We start from the raw sequence: 21486 nt of genomic DNA, 5'->3' as shown, positions 1-21486 counted from the left end.
CATGACAGTTTGGGAAGACTGTTTCAGCAAAGATCCCCAAGGTATCACACATCCTATATCCAGGCACTGTGCAGTCCTTTTTCACACTTACTCCAGGCTTGGCTACTGGCTTGTTTCAGCCAACAGGGCCTTAGCAAACAGGATGCAAGCAGCAGCTTGAAAAATGTTGGCACAGATTTCATTTCCCTTTTGTGGCTTCTGGAAGCCGGCACCATCACATAAGAAGCCTCAGCTAGCCTCCTAGAGATACGTGGCCCAGCCAAATGCCCATACCGGCAGACATGGGAGCAGGGCCATCTGACAGCAACCCCGCCTGGGCCAAACCACCTCGTGACTGCAGCCACGTGGGTAACCAGCAAAACCAGCACGAATGCCCCGGTTCTGAGCCTAGCCCAAATGCTCACTTCACGATATCAGGTGCAAATAAAATGTTTGAAGCCCCAAAGTTTCCGGGTGGTTTTTTTTGTGCAGTGGATAGCAACTCTGTCCCCTGAGTTACCTAAAAGGCTACCAGTGAAAAATAATCACTTAGATGACAAGGGTAAAGAGAGACACCTGGATGTCACTGTTCCATTTCCTCAAGGACTTGAGAAAGCATAATTTCATTCTCCTATCATTCTAGAGAAAATCAGGTTTGGGTTAGGGAAGAGGCACAGAGATGCTGCACGTTGAGTAACACCAGGTTGCAATCTCACCACCAGTCAAGGGCGTTAATGCACTTGATTTCAATACTGCCCTCTTGTGGACTAAAACCACAAAGCAAACCTTCCAGGATGAAAATGCAAGAGAAAAGAGCCAAGTCTGAGAGAAACCCCTTATTTTGAAAAGGCCCTTATGCTTCTGTTGCTGGTCATAATCCCAGGAGATTATATCAGGAACATCAGAGAAGCTGTTTCTTGCCATTAATATTTGAATTTCGTTCAATCATCTATGATTTCAAAAAGTATTTACTGAGCACCTGCTACGTGCCAAGTACTATCTTAGACGTCAGGGTAAGGGCTGATGCAGTATCTGCGCAAATGGAGACAAACAGTGAGAAAACAAACCGAGATTAAAAACTGAAAGTTACAGTAAAGTGCCATGAAAGAAATGGGTAAAAATAATAAGGACAGGCCCCTTCAAAAAACGTAAGGGCAGGTCAGAGAGAGACTTACAGGCGAAGAAGGAGCTGACCATACCAAGCACGCAGGTAACAGGTGGGAAACATGCCAGCCAGAGCCAACCAGCCTTCACGGCACCATTTCTTTACATTTGATTTCTTTTTAAAACCTGACCGCAAGCTCGGCCAAATCACAAGAATGGCATTGTAGCTGCTGCTCTGGCAGAGACAGTACTGTGACAATAAATGTCAGCGGGTGAATCAGTTTTCTATCCAAACTGTTTATCTGGGCTCTAAGTCAGACAAAAAGGTAGGTTCCTTGGAAAATAAAGTGGAGAAGGAAAATTGCAAAATACAAAGCAGGACAAATGAGACTTGGTAGCATTTTATAACCTGTTTTTTCTTTCTTCCTTCTTCATTTCATCATCTCTGATTATGGTAATGGAAATATTTTCCTTTTCATGGCTTCACTGTATTTCATCAATTAAGTAAATGTTAGTCCATCTACAGAATCTCCTACTGGTGTGGAAGTTCAAATTACAAACTCAAGTGACCATTCTAATAAAAAAGCCTTATCTTCTTAGTTGACATAGATCAACATCTATAATTCAGTATTATGGTAAGTGGCTTAACTACATACAGCATGGGCTGTATTAAAAAAAAACAAAACACAACTCTCCTGAGGTTTCCACTGAACATCAACTTCAGCCCAGCTATCACTTGGCTTGAAAGTTGCTCTTCAGACATCAAAAAGTAGTGTTCATACATTTCTTATAGAAGCCACGAAGAATATATCCTAAGAAAGAACTCTAAATCAGTATTGTGCTCATCTGATATTAGCAAATGTTAAAAAGATCTTACAGTTTAAAAGACTTCCTATAACCTTGCTTTGAAATTGCGTGAAATTGTCAAAACTCACAGACCTGAATACTTTTCAGAGCTGTGCGTTTTACTCTGTATTGATTTTATCTCAAAAACGAAAAAATAAAAATCCAACTAGGGACAAGAATCTTCCTTTATACCTCAACATAAATACCAGCAGTGTATAATATACCAACTAGAAAACAGTTTTTCTGATGAAGATACAACCCACTAGCCTGAAGAAGAGACCAATCCTTTACTTGTTACCTTTTTCTCATCAGTAAGGTCAAGGGATTCGAGTTGTTTTCCCTGATCTGCTGCATACAGTTCCAGGAGATTATCAAAATTTGTAGTTAATACCAGGGCTCCATTTTCCATCAGGTGAAGAACCGACTGAAGAAGCTGTTTTCCAGAATCTTCCATCTTTGACTCCAAATCATCAAATACTTCATATAAACAGTCCTTGAAAAACGTGGATCGAACATTACTAGTTCGCTGGGGAGGGATTAGAAAGAGAAAAATTAATTCCACGTGTTTTGTCGGTCACTTGTTTTGATTTCAATAATACAGCAAATTTTTGAAGAATACTGTACTTAAGAATAAGGATAAAATATTGTCTACCTCAGAAAGTTATACTAAGAAAAACGGGAAACATGCCATGTGCTTAGCACAATGCCTAGCACATAGTAAGTGATCAGTACTATTACATCACATGCAAATAAGCATAAATTCTCTAAACAAGCATTTTTATAGATTGAAGAAAATGGGCATGGTCAAGATGTTTATGGATTTAGGAAAAATGGCTTATCTTATCCCTGCCTGCTTTTTTCCCTTAGCATAATTCAGGAATTTGTTTACAGGTATGCTGGGAAAAATACTATATAACAAAGGTTACCATAAATCTGCATTTTGCAACTGTTTTTAAAAATACCAAACATTAATCAGTTCTAAGAAGACTTCCTTTGTTTTTTAAAAAATTTATTTATATCTTTTAAGATTTTTTAAAAAACTTATTCATTAGAGAGAGAAAGAGAGAGAGAACACGCGCACATGAGCAGAAGGGAGGGTTAGAGAGAAAGGGTGAAACAGACTCCCTGCCCAGCAGGGAGCCCAATGCAGGGGCTGGATCCCAGGACCCGGAGATCATGACCTGTGCTTACGGCACACGATTAACCAACTGAGCCACCCAGGTGCCCTTCCTCCTTTTTTACATATGGTTTACCTGAATAAGGGCTCTCCCAGTTTCATTCTGAGTATAGGTAAATATCTCAATGACTAATGAGGAAATAGAATACAAACCCCTGGTAGAAGGTGGCTTTATAACTTAAAAGAAGTGAGCCCAAGGACACAGGAATTGCAAAAGGAATGTAACTACGTAATGTGCTATAACAAATGTCTAATTCCTATCTTGTTCCTGCAACTATCAGGCCGTTGGATAGTATCAAAGCAAGAATCAGTTCATAAAGGCCCCAGTATTTCCCAAACTCCAAGTAACTGTACTCAGCTACTATAACAGAGGTGTCTGAGCTCCTTTCGTTTTTCCTCAAATCAGTCCCCCTACCTTCCTGGTTTTGTGTCTCCTTCTAAATAGCTCAATGCTCAGAGAAAGATCTGTTTCCATGGAACCACGTAAGCAGATTCATAAAATACACTTCCATTTGCAAATTCTTTTCCTAATTTTTCAAAGAACTTTATAAAATTATCCAGTCTTTAAATTATACCTACCAACTAGAAGAAATGGTAAATATTTAAACATTGGAAAACTAGAGCACAGAGGTGAAACTAAAACCACAAAGCGAAGGTGGTGACACGCCCTGAAGTTTATCTAGTCTGTCAATCACTAGTCCATGCAACATCTACCGTTAGACAGGATTCTCATGATACGCTGTTGTCAGTGGGCTCAGAGTCTCTTCTGGTGCTAGACAGATGGTATAGCCCATATTTATGTGGCTAAGAATGTGGGGCATGCTTTTCAACTGTGACTTGAACAATCCGATCAGAAACAGTGAAGAATTTACAACCATACTTAATGAATTTCACCACATACATGAACTATATAAAAAATATGACTCCCCTTTAGTATCTACCAAAACCACAATCCATTTACCCTACAGTCTCGCAATCCCATCTCTGGGAATATATTCCACAGATATACTACAAACAAATGAAATGACATACACAAGGTTATCACTGCTCTGTTATCTGTAATAATAAAGGACTGGAAACAAGCCATGCAATCTGCGTGTAGGAAATTGAGATGGCCAAGAACCCATAAAGGAGGCCAGTATGGAAAGATCTCCAGGATATACTACTAAGTAAAATAAACAAGATACTGAACAGTACATTTAGAGTGTTACCTTTTGACATGGGGGATGGAAGAGGTAGTGAGATAGAATAAATCTAGTCCTATTTTGTTTGTTTTGCGAAAAAGGAACACTGAAAGGATACTCAAAAAGTTAGTAAGAGTGGTGACCTATCCGGGAGGGGTGAGTTTGGGAAGAGGAGGTAGACAAAGACATGGTGGGAATGAGATGTTGCAATGTACATAAACCTTTTTACCTCATTTTGATTTCTGCAAGGTGCATACATAATATCTATTCAAAAAAGCAAAACTAAGCTTAAAATTAAATAAAAACTATGGTGATTTCAAGAACTTCCCTGTTGTGTTTTGTATCTTCATTTTGTACTCTGATTCATACTCCAGCGCCAGTTTAATCATTACACACACAGATAAAAATACCTGCGTATACAAATGGGTAATTATGGGTGTGGACTATTTTCTTGCTTGTAAGGAAAGAAATACAAAAGGTTAAAAGCCTGGGAATAAATGTTCTAAGTCACTTATTTGAGCTATATCTTAGTTCTATTTCTTTAAGTTCCTACATCTTGTGTAGCGACACAGAGAGGAAGGAAGAGGCTTTCTGTAGCTGTGCTGATTTCTTCAGACTTTTTTTAAAATTATTTCTTTATTTCTTTTATTTATTTCCTCAGACTTAAAACGAACATTTCTTTCTCTTGAAGTATGTGACCCTAGAACTAAATTTCCCACCAGTAGCCTAAGCAAAGACAAAGGAATGAAAACAAACAAGGAGGTTCCATAGTCAAAAGGAAATGCCAAACTCCCACACAATTTTATGGACGTTTTCTTATTCACTTAAAACAGTGAAATGAAACCAATGGTACTGGAGCTCCTTCTACCCTTAACTCTCATTTTTCTGATCCCAGATACAGTAAAAACAAAATCCTGACTCTTTCTCACCAAAGTTACTGACATTCATAGTGTACTTACTATGTGCCAAACACTTCATATACATTATCTAACTTACTCTTCGTGAGTTAAGTAGTATTAACCCAGTTTTACAGATGCAAAAATAGATTCTGAGAAGTGAATTTTCCCAAAGTCCCAGTGCATTTAAATGGCAGAGTCTGATTCTGAAACCCAAGTTCTCTGTACTGAATGCACAATATCACCTCCCTAGTGTAAGAAACACCTGCCTCTCTGCCTACTTGTGATCTCTCTGTCAAATAAATAACTAAAATCTTCAAAAAAATAAAGTAGGTTTCAAAACACAGCCCATGGTCCCTGTGGATCTCTAAGATTCTTTAAGGAGTTTGCAAAGTAAAATTATTTTCATAATAATATTAAGGTCATTTCTGTCTTTTAAACTGTGCCGATATGTGCACCAATGGTACAAAAGCAATCGTGGGTAAAACTGCTGGTGACTTAGTGTGAATCAAGACAGTATAACTCAGCTGTGCCTGTAATCACTGCATTCTTCATGACCAAAGACTTAGAAAAAAAGTCCCAGTTTCACTTAAAAATGTTCTTAATGAAGCAGTAAAAATTATTGTATTAAATCCCGACCCTTCCTTTTAAAAGTCTGTATGAAGAAAGAGGAAATGTGCACAGAGCACTTCTGCTGCAGCCCGAAGTATGATGGCTGTCTCCGGGCAAAACATTTGTGTGATTGAACTGTTAGCTCAATTATCCGTTTTTTCATCAAACATTATTTTTACTTGAACAAATGATAAACTAATCATTCGGAGTTGGGTATTCTCAGGCATTTTTGAAAAAACAAATGAAGCGAGCCCGCCATTTTGAGGGAAACAATTGAGGACTGCTGTTATGGTTTCCTATGACAAAAGTGGAGCTTTCAAGCAAAAACCAGAAATTAAAAAAAAAATTATTTAAAATCAATTTAGTTAATATATAGGGTAGTACTAGTTTTAGGGGTTGAATTTAGTGATTTATCAGTTGCATGTAATACCCAGTGCTCATTCCATCAAGTGCCATCTTTAATGTCCATCACCCCATTACTCCCTCCCCTCCAGCAACGCTCAGTTTTTTTCCCTATAGTTGTCTCTTATAGTTTGTCTCCCTCTCTGTTTTTAATCTTATTTTTCCTTCCTTTCTCCTATGTTCATCTGTTTTGTTTCTTAAATTCCATATATAAGTGAAATCATATGGCATTTGTCTTTCTGACTTAATTCACTTAGCATTATACCCTCCTGCCCCATCCACATCATTGCAAATGGCAAGATTTCATTCTTTCTGATGGCTGGCATTATATATATTATGTATCTTCTTTATCCATCCATCTGTCCAGGGACATCTGGGTTCTTTCCATGTTTTGGCTATTGTGGACATTGCTGTTATAAACACCGGTGTGCATGTGCCCCTTTGAATCACTGTTTTTGTTTCATTTGTATAAATACCCAGTAGTGCGACTGCTGGGTTATAGGGTAGCTCTATCTTTAACTTTCTGAGGAATCTCCACACTGTTTCCCAGAGTGGCTCACCAGTTTGCATTCCCACCAACAGTGTAGGAGGGTTCCCCTTTCTCTACATATTCACTGACACGTGTTGTTTCCTGACTTGTTAATTTTATAGCCATCCTGACTGGTGTGAGGTGGTATCTCATGGTGGTTTTGATTTGTATCTCCCTGATGCTGAGTAATGTTGAGCATTTTTTCATGTGTCTGCTGTTAGTCATCTGAATGTCTTCTTTGGAGAAATGTCTGTTCATGTCTTCCTGCCCATTTCGTGACTACATTTTTTTCTTTTTTGGGTGGTGAGTTTATAGATTTTGGGTACTAGCCTTGTATCTGGTATGTCATTTTTGAATATCTTCTCCCATTCTGTAGGTTGCATTCTAGCTTTGTTGACTGTTTGCTTTGCTGTGCAAAAGAAAATGTTTATCCTGATGAAGTCCCAATGGTTCATTTTTGATTTTGTTTCTGTGCCTTTGGAGAAGTGCCTAGCAAGAAGTTGGCTGTGGCCAAGGTCACAGAAGTTGCTGCCTGTGTTGTCTTTTAGGATTTTGATGGCTTCCTGTCTCACATTTAAGTCTTTCATCCATTCTGAGTTTATTTCTGTGTGTGGCATAAGGAAATGGTTCAGTTTCATTTTTCTGCACATGGCTGTCCAATTTTCCCAACATCATTTTTTGAAGAGACTGTCTTTTTTCTATTGGACATTCTTTCCTGCTTTGCCAAAGATCAGTTGGCCAAAGAGCTGAGGGTCCATTTCTGGGCTCCCTATTCTGTTCCGTTGGTCTATGTATCTGTTTTTGTGCCAGTACCATGCTGTCTTGATGATTACAGCTTTGTGATAGAGCTTGAAGTCCAGAATTGTGATGCCTCCAGCTTTGGTTTTCTTTTTTAACATTACTTTGGCTATTTGGGGTCTATTCTGGTTCCAAACACATTTGAGAACTGAAAAACCAGAATTTTAGAAAACTCTAATGGGCCACCAGGAGCTTGACAACCTCCAAATACTTATGTGATGAGACTGGTGGTATTATTGATGAATGTAATTTTTGAGCTGTGTAGTGAAATGTGTCAATATCTAGAGGATATATGTAACTCAGTGAACCAAGATTTTCTAAATGACAGATGCATGATGTTACAAAATCATGCATGGGCGAAAGATTTATTCTAAGTGCAAGATGGATCATGGATTTTAATGCAACAGAATAGGAAAAGTTCAGATTCCATATTACCATTAATAGGGATGTGATTTCAGATTCCATACTGCTATTAATCTTTAGGAAGGAAGCTACCACTTAACTGAGTTTTTAGTGTAGCATCAACAGTGAATATCTGTAAGTATCTAAAAAGACTATTAAAATACTTCTTTCTTGGGGCACCTGGGTGGCTCAGTGGGTTAAAGCCTCTGCCTTCGGCTCAGGTCATAATCTCATGGTCCTGGGATCAAGCCCCGAGTCGGGCTCTCTGCTCAGTAGGGAGCCTGCTTCTCCTCTGTCTCTGCCTGCTGCTCTGCTTACTTGTGATCTCTCTCTGTGTCAAGTAAATAAATAAAATCTTAAAAAAAATAAAAAATAAAAAACAAAAACTTCTTTCTTTGCCAGCTACACACCTGTGAGACCTGACTTTTTCCATATACTTAAACCAAAACAACACACGGTATTTACAGCAGATAGGAGAATGCAGTTGTCTTCTATTAAGCCAGATATTTAAAAGATTTTTTAAAGTGTGAAACGATACTATTAATTTTTAATTTCTGGAAACTGTAATTATTTTCCACAAACATGTTAATTACGTTTACATGTGATAGGCTTATTGGTACTGTTAAGTAAATATTTTAAACATTTCTCAATTTTTTTAAATTTTATTTATTTATTTATTTTTAAAGATTTTATTTATTTATTTGACAGACAGAGATTACAAGTAGGCAGAGAAGCAGTCAGAGAGAGGAGGAAGCAGACTCCCTGCTGAGCAGAGAGTCCAATGTGGGGCTCGATCCCAGGACCCTGGGATCATGACCTGAGCTGAAGGCAGAGGCTTTAACCCACTGAGCCACCCAGGCGCCCCCATTTCTCAATTTTTAATAGTGAATATTGACAGATATATTCTACAGAAACAAAAGCTACTTGAGTTTCTCAATAATTTTTAAGAGTATATAAAGGAGTCTTGAGACCAAAAAATTTGATAATTTCTCCTCTACTGCAACTGACACTAACCCACAACAAATTTTAAGGTTAGTAATAAATTTTCATCCAAAGATAATTAGTGACCCCAGTTTGATGTTTGTTGGGTATACGCTTACTGACACTGACTTCAAAACTTCTCATTACTTTCAATCACAATTCACCCAACTAGTAAAATCACGCTTTCTGTTCTCAGGAGACCACTGTGATGGATGAGTGAAGGTTAAAGCCAAGACGAGAGTGGCATGACAACACTGTACATCCTAGTCTGAAAGAGAACGTCTTCATCCACGGACCAGTCTTCCTAGTCTAACACAGTACTCATGAGCCTTTTTTTTCCCCCCAAAAAAGATATCATTTTTATTAACTAACTGGCTGACACACTTCTGTAATACTTTTCCTTTAAATTTTTTGGCTACGTACTCTTTAATTACCTTTTTATACAACAACAATTTTGTATTTTTTAAGACATTAAAAAAGTTTTCTTTCCTCTTTGCTCTCGTGTGCTTTATCAGATATTAATACAGCCACTCTCACTTTCTATTGATTAGTATTTGAATTACACATTTTCTATCCTTTTACCTTTAACAACTCTACTGACCTACAATTCTCATAACATACAATTCACCTATTTGAAGTGTAAATTCAATGATTATTTATAGATTCACAGATACCGCAACTGTCACCACAGTCAATTTTAGAACATGTCATCATATCAAAAGAAACCACGAGGCCTTTAAATATCACCCGGCTGCCCTCCATCTGTGCTCTAGTCCTTGCCAACTACTAATCAACTTTCTGTCTCTAACAGATTTCCTTATTCTGAACATTCTGCATGAATGCAGCCATCTAATATGTGGTCTTTTGGGACTGGCTTCCATTACGCTAAGGGTCATTCAAACTGCAGCATGTTATCAGTACTGAACTCCCTTTAATTGGCAAGTAGTATTCCATTGTATGGATGTGCTGCATTTTGTTTATCCACTTGACAGTAGATGGACATCTGGGTTATTTCTACCTTGTGCCTATTATGAATACTGCTACCCACATTTGTGTGTGAGCTTCTGTATGGACATATGTTTTCATTTCTCTAGGGTCTATCCAGAAGCAGAATTGTTGGGTCAGACGGTAACTCTATATTTAATTGTTTGAGGAACTGCTAGACTGTGTTTCACATTGTCTGCACCATTTCACAATCCCAGCAGTAGATGAGGGATTCAGTTTCTCTACAGCCTCACCAACATTTAACTGACCTTCTGAGTCTAGCCATCTGGTGCATGTGAAGTATACCTCAAGTGGTTGTGATGTGGATTTTTCTAATGACTACTACATGAAAAGATGCTCTACGCCTTTACATGCGCTCACTGGCACATGGAGCCACGTCGATTCAAATCCTTTGAATTATTTGCTTTTTTTATTGTTAAGCTATAATAGTTCTTTATTCTGGACACTACACCCTTAGGAGATAAATGAATTGCTAATATTTTCTCCTGTTCTCGGGCGGGGGGGGGGGGGCAGGGGGGGGGGGCTGACTTTTTACTTTTTTGAGAGTGCTCTTTGAGCCCGAGAGCTTTTATGTTTGGTAAGGTGCAGTATATCTACTGTTCCTTTTGTTACTTGTGCTTTTTGGTGTCGTGTTTAAAAAACTGCTGCCAGGTCCAAAGTCATGAAGCTGTCAATCTGTTTTCCTCTTGGAGTTTTATAGTTTTAAGTTCTTTTATTTAGGTCTTTAATCCATTTTGAATTAATTTTGTGTATGGTGTAACACAGAGGTCCTATGAACTCTTTAAAGCTTACTAATTATTAGCTTACTAATTATTTACACTGTTCTAGATTAGTAACATTTTATCACAATTAAGGACAAAGAAATGAGAAGAGGAAGTAAAAGGTACTAAGTTTCTGAAATGAGTCATGAACCAAGAGGAAATTACTTTTAAATGGCTCTCTTTTAGGCTAACTTTTAATGACACTTCTTTCCTATACGCCCAAGGGCCTGGGAAGAGGGTGTGGGAATCAACACTAATAATTTACTTTATAAGGGGCGCCTGGGTGGCTCAGTAGGTTAAGCCTCTGCCTTCAGCTCAGGTCATGATCTCAGGGTCCTGGGATCGAGTCCTGCATCATGCTCTCTGTTCAGCAGGGAGCCTGCTCTCCCCCCACCCCCCCGCCTGCCTCTCTGCCTACTTGTGATCTCTGTCAAATAAATAAATAAAATCTTTAAAAAAATTTTACTTTATAACAAGAGTTTTTTTTTTTTTCAAAAATATGTGATTTATTAAGATTTAGAACATGATTTGGCTACTCTATTATTTCTAAGTATATCTTAAATGAATTCTGATTTTTGAAGGCATTTTGAAGACAGTGCAAACAAGGAGATCCTTATTATTCATGAACTGGTATCCAACTCAGCTTGATAAGACAAGACAAAATTCCTTATAAATATTCTGAGTGATCGCCTTTAAAAGAAACATTTAAAGAAATGGTGTTGCTTAACCCAAAAAGGGTAAGAATGATCTCTAATCTTTCTGGGGTTCCCTAAAAGGCATGGATGGCAGGGAATGCCACTATCACAGTAATGAGCAGAGAAAAAATAAATTCAAAACACAGCAATAATGGGACAGTGGTCTCATTTTTGTAAATATAAAGACCTCAACATCATTACTGCCACCATCTCACAGACACACAAAGACAAACAGACACACACACGCAAGCATCAAGATAACTACCCTGAATAGGGTCCATTAACAGACCTTTTGTGGAAGAGCCAAGAGTTATGCAAATCTATAAGCTAAAGGGGCACCTGGGCGGTTAAGCCTCTAGACTCTGGATTTCATCTTGGGTCATGATCTCGGGGTTGTGAGATCGAGCCCTCCTTCCTACTCTACTCTGGGTGTGGAGCCTGCTTAAGATTCTCTCTCTCTCTCTCTCCATCTGCCCACCCCCCCTCAAAAATCCATAAGCTCGCAATGAATATCCTTGTCAAATTCAGCACATGTGTCACAGTTTCAGGAAATAATGCCAAGATACACAGGAGGATACTCACAGGAGAGAGTTTCTGGATAAGGTCATGGGCAACATGGACAAGGTTTTTGTCTTCATGGAGACATTTCTGAAATTTTCTGCTCTCCTCATCTTCTAGAAGATCAAAATCAATGGCGGCATCCAGTAAGGCCTGAATCAACCCCTTCCAGGACTTCAGAGCTGGAACCTGAGGTGCCACCGCAGCACTAATGCCTGTTCCAATCACCAGCACAAGTTCCCGAGGCTTCTTCGTTTTTAAGCTTGGAAGCAGCTTCCTGAAAAAGTCAACCAAACGAAGAGGATTGGGAATGTCCAAAAGATAGGAGACACATGGAAAGGCTGTTGAAAATCATGGTTTTCAGCTATCACTTTCATAGTTGCAAAGAGGATATTAACAGTTTCTGATACCTCTCCTGAGTATCTTAAGCAAAAAGACCAGAATATTGTGCCAAGGCTTGCTGAAAAACCTATTTCAGGAATCCTAAGAGGCAATCTTTAAAGGTTTTTTGTTTGTTTGTTTCTGTTTTTTTGAAGATTTTATTTATTTGACAGACAGAGATCACAAGTAGGCAGAGGCAAGCAGAGAGAGAGGAAGGGAAGCAGGCTCCCCACTAAGCGGAGAGTCCGATGCGGGGCTCGATCCCAGCACCCTGGGACCATGACCTGAGCTGAAGGCAGAGGCTTTTACCCACTGAGCCACTCAGGTGCCCCCTAAGAGGCAATCTTAAAAACAATTTTCTCCCTCATAGTTCTTTGAATCTAAGAAAACCCACTAACAGTAGGAAAAGAACCAATTAAATTATAGCCCAGCTGAGTTCTGCGAACTAAATTATATTTCAAACCAACATTAAATTTCAAAAAACATGGATTCCAGAGAGAAAAGAAATCCATACAAATTAAATTCCTATTGTTGAGAGATATAAAACAAGAGATGAAAGAAAGCCAAAGTTAAGCTCAATTTTGTAAACACTAGTACGATAAAATTGAGCATGACTAAACTGAGAATGAGACCATCAAGTATGGGAACACATTTCACTTACATTTTGTTCTAGATTTCTATCTGCAAGGCAAAAAGGAAAAAAAAAGAGGAAGAAAAAAAAGTAGCTAACAGAATTCTGAAAACACGGGAGCTTCACGTTACCTAAATAAACAAAGCTATAACTATTCAACAGATATGACAAGAAGTGGAAAACATTCCTTTCTTACCATGAGAAGCACGGAGTTCTGTCTTGAAGAGAAGTACAGACACAAGTTTTGTGTTTTGGTTCTCCATACCCCACTCCACCCCACCCCCCACACTTCAGTCTGGAAACTACATTAAAATATGTTTGAAATATTTACTCACTTTAATTTTTGCTGATGGCAGGTGTTTTCCAAGAAACTGCCTTTCTCAATTTTTTGTCAAAATAAAAGAAAAAGGATTTGCATTTTGGTATAACATAAGAAATAGTACTTTAGGGGCGCCTGGGTGGCTCAGTGGGTTAAAGCCTCTGCCTTCGGCTCGGGTCATGATCTCAGGGTTCTGGGATCGAGCCCCGCATTGGGCTCTCTGCTCAGCGGGAAGCCTGCTTCCTCCTCTCTTTCTGCCTGCCTCTCTATCTGCTTGTGATCTCTGTCTGTCAAATAAATAAATTAAAAAAAAAAAAAAAAGAAAGAAACGGTACTTTAAGCCTTGGGAAACCTGTTTTGGGGAAACAAACCTTGCAACTGCCTTCCCTATTTCCAACTCCAGCACTTGGTCATTCAACAACTATGAAAAACTTACCAAGTACCAGATACTATGGTTGGTACTAGTGATGTTTCTTTTTTTTTTTTTAAGATCTTATTTATTTATTTATTTGTCAGAGAGAGAGAGAGAGAGAGTGCACGCGTGCGAGTGGGCGCACACGAGCGCCCACAAGCAGGCAGAGTGATAAGCAGGGTCCCTGCTGAGCAAGGAGCCCAATGCGGGACTCGATCCCAGGACCCTGGGATCATGACCTGAGCTGAAGGCAGCGGCTTAACCAACTGAGCCACCCAGACGTCCCATTAGTGATGTTTCTATGAATAAAATGAAGTCCCTAATCTCAAACGTTTAGTCTACTGGAAAAGACTGGTAACAGATATCAGAAGCAAATGACGAAAATGAGTTTCAGTTCAAGGCAATCAAGATATGGAAAATACACAAATATATACTCATGGAAAATTTCTAGAGGGATTCACAAGAACTATAAATAGTGGTTAACTCTGGGGATTGAGAAGAATAAGGATTTTTACTTTTCACTTGATTGTACTGTATTATTTGAAATTTTTTTTACCTCTTCCATTATAGGTTTAGGGTGTAATTCGCCTAATTTAAAATTTCTAGTTAAAAAGGAAAAAATCAGCAATTGTGTTTCATTTCTGATTCTTCCTAAAACCACTAAGTAACTAATTTTTTTTAGAAGGCATAAATTCATAAAACTCAAAATAGGGAAAGATGACAGCAGACAACACAGGCCAACAAAATTTTAGGAATTGTACAGTAAGAGATGATTCCCTCTGTAGAACTTTGGGAGTGTTCAAATAAATCTGAAGGTAGAGGAGCAGGTGGGGCCAAAACAGAGAATTCCCTGCAAGGCCATATTAGAAGCAGTTAGAACTCTATGACCAGAGGCCTGCTTTCCAGAGAGGCTATACCAGAGGGTTCTGTATCTGAGAACACTGTGCACAGCTTGGGAAAGGGAATTAAGTAAAAGTCAATATATGAAATATAAGACTCCCCTGCATCCTTCTCCGAGAGGAAGACTCTCAGACAATGGCAGTCAACCTTATACCTGCACCCTATGCCCCCCACCCAGGATTCCTTTTTTGGGGAAAAAGGCCAGCATGAGAGGAAAGACCCACACATTCTGATAGGTTGGGATTCCTCAGTTACAGAACCTGGCCCATGGTTGACACCCACAGTGAAGCCCATCAGTGACCAAGTACCTTATGCACACATAGGTTCTCAAATTGGCTTTTTAGTGTCTTCTCTTAAATATGAGCAAAGAAAGGTCACTTTACATTTGAACAAAGCCCCCGGTGTGAGAGTTACACCTAAACAAACTCGCAGATAGAAAGGAATCTGCTGGGGGCACCTGGGTGGCTCAGCCTTAGTTAAGCAGCTGCTTTTGGCTCAGGTCATGATCCAGAGTCCTGGGATGGAGCCCAGCATCAGGCTCCTCACTCAGCGCGAAGTCTGCTTCTCCCTCCCCCACTCCCCCTGCTTGTGTTCCCTCTCTTGTGTGTCTCTCTTCATCAAATAAAGGAATAAAATCTTAACCAAAAAAAAAAAAAAAAAAAAAAAAAAAAAAAAAAAAAAAAAAAAAAAAGAAAAAGGAATCTGCAGGAAAGAAGTGACAATACAGGAAAGAGAAGAAAATTGGAAAAGAAAACAGTTATCTCATGTAGATTTAAAAACAAAGGCATATTTGAAAAATGAACAAAATACTATAAAAAAGGGGTGGGCAAACAAATAGATTTCTTGGAAATTAAGAATGTCATGAATAAAAAATTTGTAACATTGGAAGAAAACCGGAAATCTCTGAGAAGGTATAATAATAAAAAAAAGCAATAGAAAACTAGAGTCTTGGGGCGCCTGGGTGGCTCAGTGGGTTAAGCCTCTGCCTTCGGCTCAGGTCATGATCCTAGGGTCCTGGGATCGAGCCCCACATTGGGCTCTCTGCTCAGCAGGGAGCCTGCTTCCCCCTCTCTCTCTGCCTGTTGCTCTGCCTACTTGTCATCTCTGTCTGTCAAACAAATAAATAAAATCATTAAAAAAAAAAAAAAAAAAGAAAAGAAAACTAGAGTCTTGGGGCACCTGGGTGGCTCAGTTGGTTGTGTCCGACTTGATTTCGGCTCAGGTCATGATCTCAAGGGCCACGTTTTTGGGCTCTGTGTTGGGCATGGAGTCTGCTTAAGATTCTCGCTCTCTCAGGACACCTGGGTGGCTCAGTCAGTTAAGGTCTGTCTTCGGCTCAGGTCATGATCCCAGGGTCCTGGGTTCGAGCCCCACGTCGGGCTCTCTGCTCCTCAGGGAGCCCGTTTCTTTCTCTCTCTGCCTGCCACTCCCCCTATCTCTCTCTCTGTGTCAATAAATAAAATCGTTAAAAAAAGAAAAAAAGAAGATTCTCTCTCACCCCCACCCCAAGCTCACATACACTCTTTTATTCTCTCTTAAAAAAGGAAAAAAAAAAGAAAAAAGAAAATTACAGAGTTTTACTGCAAAAGGTCCAACAACCAAATACCAAGAGTTCTACTACAAAGGCACAATACAGAAAAAACTGTGAAGGGAATTATCAAATAAGAAAAAAATTTTCCGAAGTGAATTATCAGTAGCCAACTTGGAAAAGGCCACCTGATATCTAGACTCATATGAAGGTACATCACTGTGAAATTTCCGGTTATTGAGAATAAAGTAACTATTCTGCCTCAAATGAGAAAAGAAGAGGTCCTGTAACACAAAGGGCTGGGAATCAGCAAAGACTCATTATTTTGGCAGGAATACATAGCTGCTGGCTGAGGATGAGTAATAATTTCATAATTCTAAGGAAAATGATTTCCTACCTAAAATTTGACACTCAGCCAAATCATCAAATAAATGGACAAATATAATAAGGACATCTTCAAATGTCTCCAAAAACTCTTTTCCTGTGAATCCTTACTAAGGGTGCATGATTAGAGTATTTTTCAGCAAAATGAAGGACCACACACCAAAAAAGGGCAAGACAATATCCAGGAAAGAGAGGATCCAAAACAGGAGAGATGTAAAAGGAATTCTGGGGGTCACGGGAAAGGAAAACGGCAAACCATCAGCAATGCAGCAGGTCTGGAGAATGATAGTCCAGAGCGGAGGCCAGTCCGGAAGGAAAACCGAAGGGAAAAAAATCCATGAAACAATGTAAACTAGTAAATTACTGATGAGTGTCAGCATATCTAAAAGATTTTTTTTTGTCACAGAGTTTGAAGATAAGCTGATAGGTACATAAAAAACAAAGCAAACAGAAAGAGAGAGAGAGAAAGAGAGAGAGAGGGAGAGAATAATCTGGTGGAAAAAATGAACAAAAAAGTATAATCAAACCACTGTTAGGCTCAGCTATGAATACTATTAATATAGTCCTATATGTAACTATTAGAAAACTGACAACCAAACATTGTGACATAAAACACCAGGGAAATGTGGAAAGAGTGTTTTATGTGTGTGTAGGGTGGGGGCAACATGTGTGGAGAGGCTCCAGGAGAGCAAGCCTAATCCTCATCTTCATTAGTTGGAAAATAGATAAAACCAAAAACTAAAAAATAGCAGTAAATAGACAGCATTTAAAAATATGGATCCAAGTATTAGAAGAAACAGATAAAAAAGCTGAAAGTGATTATCTCTGGAGAGGGAAAAGGCATTATAAGCTTGGAGTACTGACTTGGAAATTATGTACATTTATGACCTTTTTAAAAATAAAAGTTAAAGCCAAAATAAAAATGATTTTTATATGAAGGTCAATATTAATTTGTGAAAACAACTGGGTTTTGGGAAAGTCTGTTTGTTATTTTTTGTCATCTACCATTAATGGCAATTTACTAAATGTTCCTCTATTCCCTTCCCTTGTTTACCTGGGCTTTTTGGTGGGGGGTGCGCCATCACTGAAGAATCCAAGAATCTTGTCTATATCAGAGGCCTGGCTCCCTGTAGAAGCCATCCAGTTTCTAAAATAGATTAAACACCACAGACCACAATTAGATCTGTAATATATACCATTTAAAATAGCACACACGTTAAACAGTTTTAATGAGATGTATACCCTAAAGGTGTTCTAGAGGTAGTCCCTGCTCTACAGAGATTCATTAATTAATGAGCATCTCTAACTTAAAGAATTAAATTCATCTGAAAGAAATTAACCTTGAAATTATGACTTTGATACTCCATACTGTCATCTTGCTTCTGTTCCTAAAGGCTCCCCCCAACCCCTTCTTCCCAAAACAAAACAAAAATTGATGTCAATTCATACCAATTATTGGGCACGACTTTGTGGAGCCCAAGAAATACATGCTATTCTCCCCTGAGACTGGCTTGGGAAGACATAGGGAATAAAAACAATCCATGGATAAGTGCGCTAATAGACCCCAATTATCCATTTACTATTAACTAAAGAAATCACGGAGTCAAGAACAGAACAATCAATACTAACTTGCTGATTGTTAGACACTCCTTATTGCTGAACTACTATGTCCTCACAGGCAGTGAGGCATGTCTCCCTAGCTGAACACACTGGACTCTGAGACTCTGTGATAAACAGGAAAGGTATTATCAAAGATGCGTGAAGAAGGACCAATTATGTTCAGATGATGGGATAACTAACAAAAGTAAGAGACTTACCACGGATTAGAGTGAAAATTATAATGAGAAGTTTTAACCACACAAAATTTTAGTAAATTTGCTAAATCTAAGGACCATTAATTCTAAAACAGAAAGATTTTAAACAGTGTGTACATACACATCCAAAAAAAGATAATACAAGAGTACCAGAGTTGTGGATGTTTTATTACTGTTTTATGGTCAATGTTTAGAAATAACCCAGGGGCATCTGGGTGGCTCAGTGAGTTGAGCATCTGACTGTTTCAGCTCAGGTTGTGAGCTCAGGGTCTTGATTTCACAGGTCACATGATCGAGTCCTGTGTCGGGCTCTACGATGAGCAAGGGTTCTCTCCCCTTGCCCCTCACCCCAAGCACCTCCTCTCTCTAAATAAATAAACAAATCTTTAGAAAGTGAATTACTACTAATTATTTCAAGTTTACTATTTTATAGAAAGCTTTTTCTTTATGTAAACATTTTCTGAAGTTTGCTGAATTAATTTTTCTGGTAAACAGATGGCTCCGTTCCTTACCCCATACTGTTTCACACATAATGGAATTCTTTGGTATCATAATCACTAGGAATATAGGAATCTCAAAATCATAAAGTGAGTTAGGAAGTAGGCCATTGTTCTAGTCACATCTTTGATTCTGTTGGTGAGAAAGCTGGGTCTCAGAGAAGACGTGTGACAGTAAGTTGTGCCTTCATAATCATTGGAAATGCCTGTTAAATGTACGTGTTTTTAAAAATAAGGTCTATTATATAGCTTAAAAGACAGTATATATTTTCAGGCTCTAAACTCAAATTGCTGAACCGGAATCTCCAGAATCTTCAGGAAATTCTTATGAGGAGGCAAAAAGGAGACATCCAAATAAAATGCAGTGATTTTTCTACAACCCAGCTAACTCTGTTAAATGTGGGACATTTAACACAGCAGGCATACCATCTGCTATATATTACAGTCAATACCATCCCAGTTTGCTAAGAGTTAATCATCAATAAAATATTTCCATTAAGTTTTAGTTTATGGAAGTCATTTTCTACTCTCAAGTCCAGTCTGTGCTTCAGATTGGAAACGCAGTGTAGGAGAGCGGTTACTTCTACGTTACATGAGATGACCCATTAGCTTGGGGATAGTTTTTAAAAATACACAATGAAAAGTGTGTATGCTCATGCTCTTTCCTGAAACACGGTTCTAAAAGGCCATGATGTGAACAAATTAAACCCGTGCAAAAAATACTGTATTAAGAAAGATTAAAGAAAAGTAAAAAGGGAAGTAACTTAATGTTATTAAGTTGTGAAGACAGACATCTTTAGAATTCAGTGCTCAGTTCAGCTACTAAACCAATTTCAGCCAACTGTTAGATAGTGTTTACCACATGCCAAACACTATTTACAAATATTAACTAATATAATCCCTATAAGCTTATGAAATACCATGATTACCCTATTTTAGGGGTAAGAAAACTGAAGGACAGGAAGGCTGGATAGCATAATTCAAACCAGTGGTCTGCCCCCCAGACCATGGTCTGAACCATTCTATTTATTACAACCTAAAAACACTCTCGAAGTAGTAGCATCTCACCTTTATGTTAATTTGTTTTTAATTTGCAGGCCAAAACTATCAAAAAAGAAAGATCCCACATTCTAGAAAGATTTACTCAAAATAATTCTGTGTAATGCTTGACAGCTGCTACGTGACCTGGCGCTCTGTTGATGGAATCATGGCACCCAGTTAAAATGAGAAGCTAAACGAAACAGCTTTTTCTGGTGACAAGTGCTGTGTTTGTTACATATCCCCTATTACCACTAATCTACCTAGACCGGTCCTATCATTCTCTCCTGGAAAATATGCTAGGCCACTTTTGCTGGATTCTAACAGATGATAAATTCTTGATGTTTACACTTGAATACTAAGCTTTTTAATTTTTTTTTTCCTTTACAGAGTCTACTATTCTGAAGGTCTGCTCATTCTACATAATTTAAGAGAATTAAATATGGCCAACAGCTCCTAACAAGTTGTTACTGCAATGTTTTGAGTCCTCTCATTTAGGAACTGAATGAGACGAAATTCACATTGTCACATTATATTTCATCATATACACATCCTGCTTTGTAACACGATAACATCTTTCCTTCAGGCTAAAGGATGCCTCATACACTACAATCTCACATATACACCCAGTGGCATCAAAGCATAAACCATATCTTATTTCTTCCAGAGTACTGTTTCAGAAAAGAAAGAAATCCATTTTAGTGTTTACCCTAAAAAACATGCAGTTACTTACAAAAAGCTTCCACACGGATTATGAAAATCTTATAAAGAATTCCTAACATGTATCAACTAGTTCACACATTAACTTCTTTATGTGATCACTATTTGAGCTTTTCATTTCAGTGGGACTTGCTATGTACAGCAGAGGTGGGAAAAGCTTTTCTGCCACAAGACAAAGGCAATTAATTACCTGTGGCAGTGTCTTTGCCACTACAATTACTGCTAAAACCACCAAAAAATCCTTCAAGACCAAGCAAGAGAGCTCAGCAAAATAAAAGTCAGATATTTGGTAAATGCTGAGAAAAGTAACAGCAACCTCATTAAATTTTGTAAGGCCCAAGTCTGCATATAAGAAAGGACACTTACACTTTGAAACCTGTCCGCTTGTCAGGAAATAGAATGCTTCCATCTGGTGAATGAAAGGGAAAAACCAAGGCAAGTGTTTTGGGAAAAATCCATTGAAACACGGAAAAGGGACAAGAAGAAAGGAGGTGGTTAGGACTGAAATTAAATTCATATAAACCAGCAGACTTGTGGATTTGAAAACATTAGCAAATCACAGTAGCTCTTGCTTTCCTAGCATCTGGGTGGTGCAATGATAGCAAAATTTGGCTCCTTTTCTAGTTCAAGAATCAGAGTAAGGTCTCTTCCTGTGCCTCCAGTGTGGGGTATTCAGCACAAACAACTGGGAGGCCAGAAGGAACTCAGAATATATCTTGGTTTATGGGTGGATGGAATAAACCAAAAGGAGAGAAAAGTTCTAATGATGACATTTTTGCCTAGAAATAAAAGATTTACAAATGATTAGCTTGGGGAAGTGGTACCTTTCTCGTCTTAAAAGATCGGTTGTATTTACAGCATGCTTTTCCCCATTCTATTTTAAAAATAAATAATTAAATAAAAGGGTGGTAGCTGGGTGGCTTAGTCAGTTAA

General features: G+C 38.5%; 1 protein-coding gene across 7 annotated transcripts in view; it reads right to left on the bottom strand.

Moving 5' to 3' along the window:
- The window catches only part of FAM118B (family with sequence similarity 118 member B), a 50023-nt gene that overhangs the window by 9306 nt on the left and 19231 nt on the right, over positions 1 to 21486 (bottom strand). For 5 of the 7 annotated variants that reach the window (XM_032868874.1, XM_032868876.1, XM_032868879.1 and 2 more), the window contains 3 exons: positions 17539 to 17631; positions 11954 to 12206; positions 2228 to 2455 (listed from right to left, as the gene is read on the bottom strand). In XM_032868874.1, coding sequence (XP_032724765.1) covers positions 2228 to 2455; positions 11954 to 12206; positions 17539 to 17624 — 567 coding nt within the window. In that variant the 5' untranslated portion in view covers positions 17625 to 17631. Of the gene's footprint in view, positions 1 to 2227; positions 2456 to 11953; positions 12207 to 17538; positions 17632 to 18113; positions 18209 to 20919; positions 20963 to 21486 lie in introns of all 7 variants that reach the window. The other 2 variants (XM_032868877.1, XM_032868878.1) reach the window with 2 other exon arrangements.

The sequence above is a fragment of the Lontra canadensis genome, unplaced genomic scaffold (genome assembly GCF_010015895.1).
Source record: "Lontra canadensis isolate GAN:19392208 unplaced genomic scaffold, GSC_riverotter_1.0 scaffold36, whole genome shotgun sequence".
NCBI classification, from domain to species: Eukaryota; Metazoa; Chordata; class Mammalia; order Carnivora; family Mustelidae; genus Lontra; species Lontra canadensis.
This window is presented reverse-complemented; position numbering and strand designations above follow the sequence as displayed.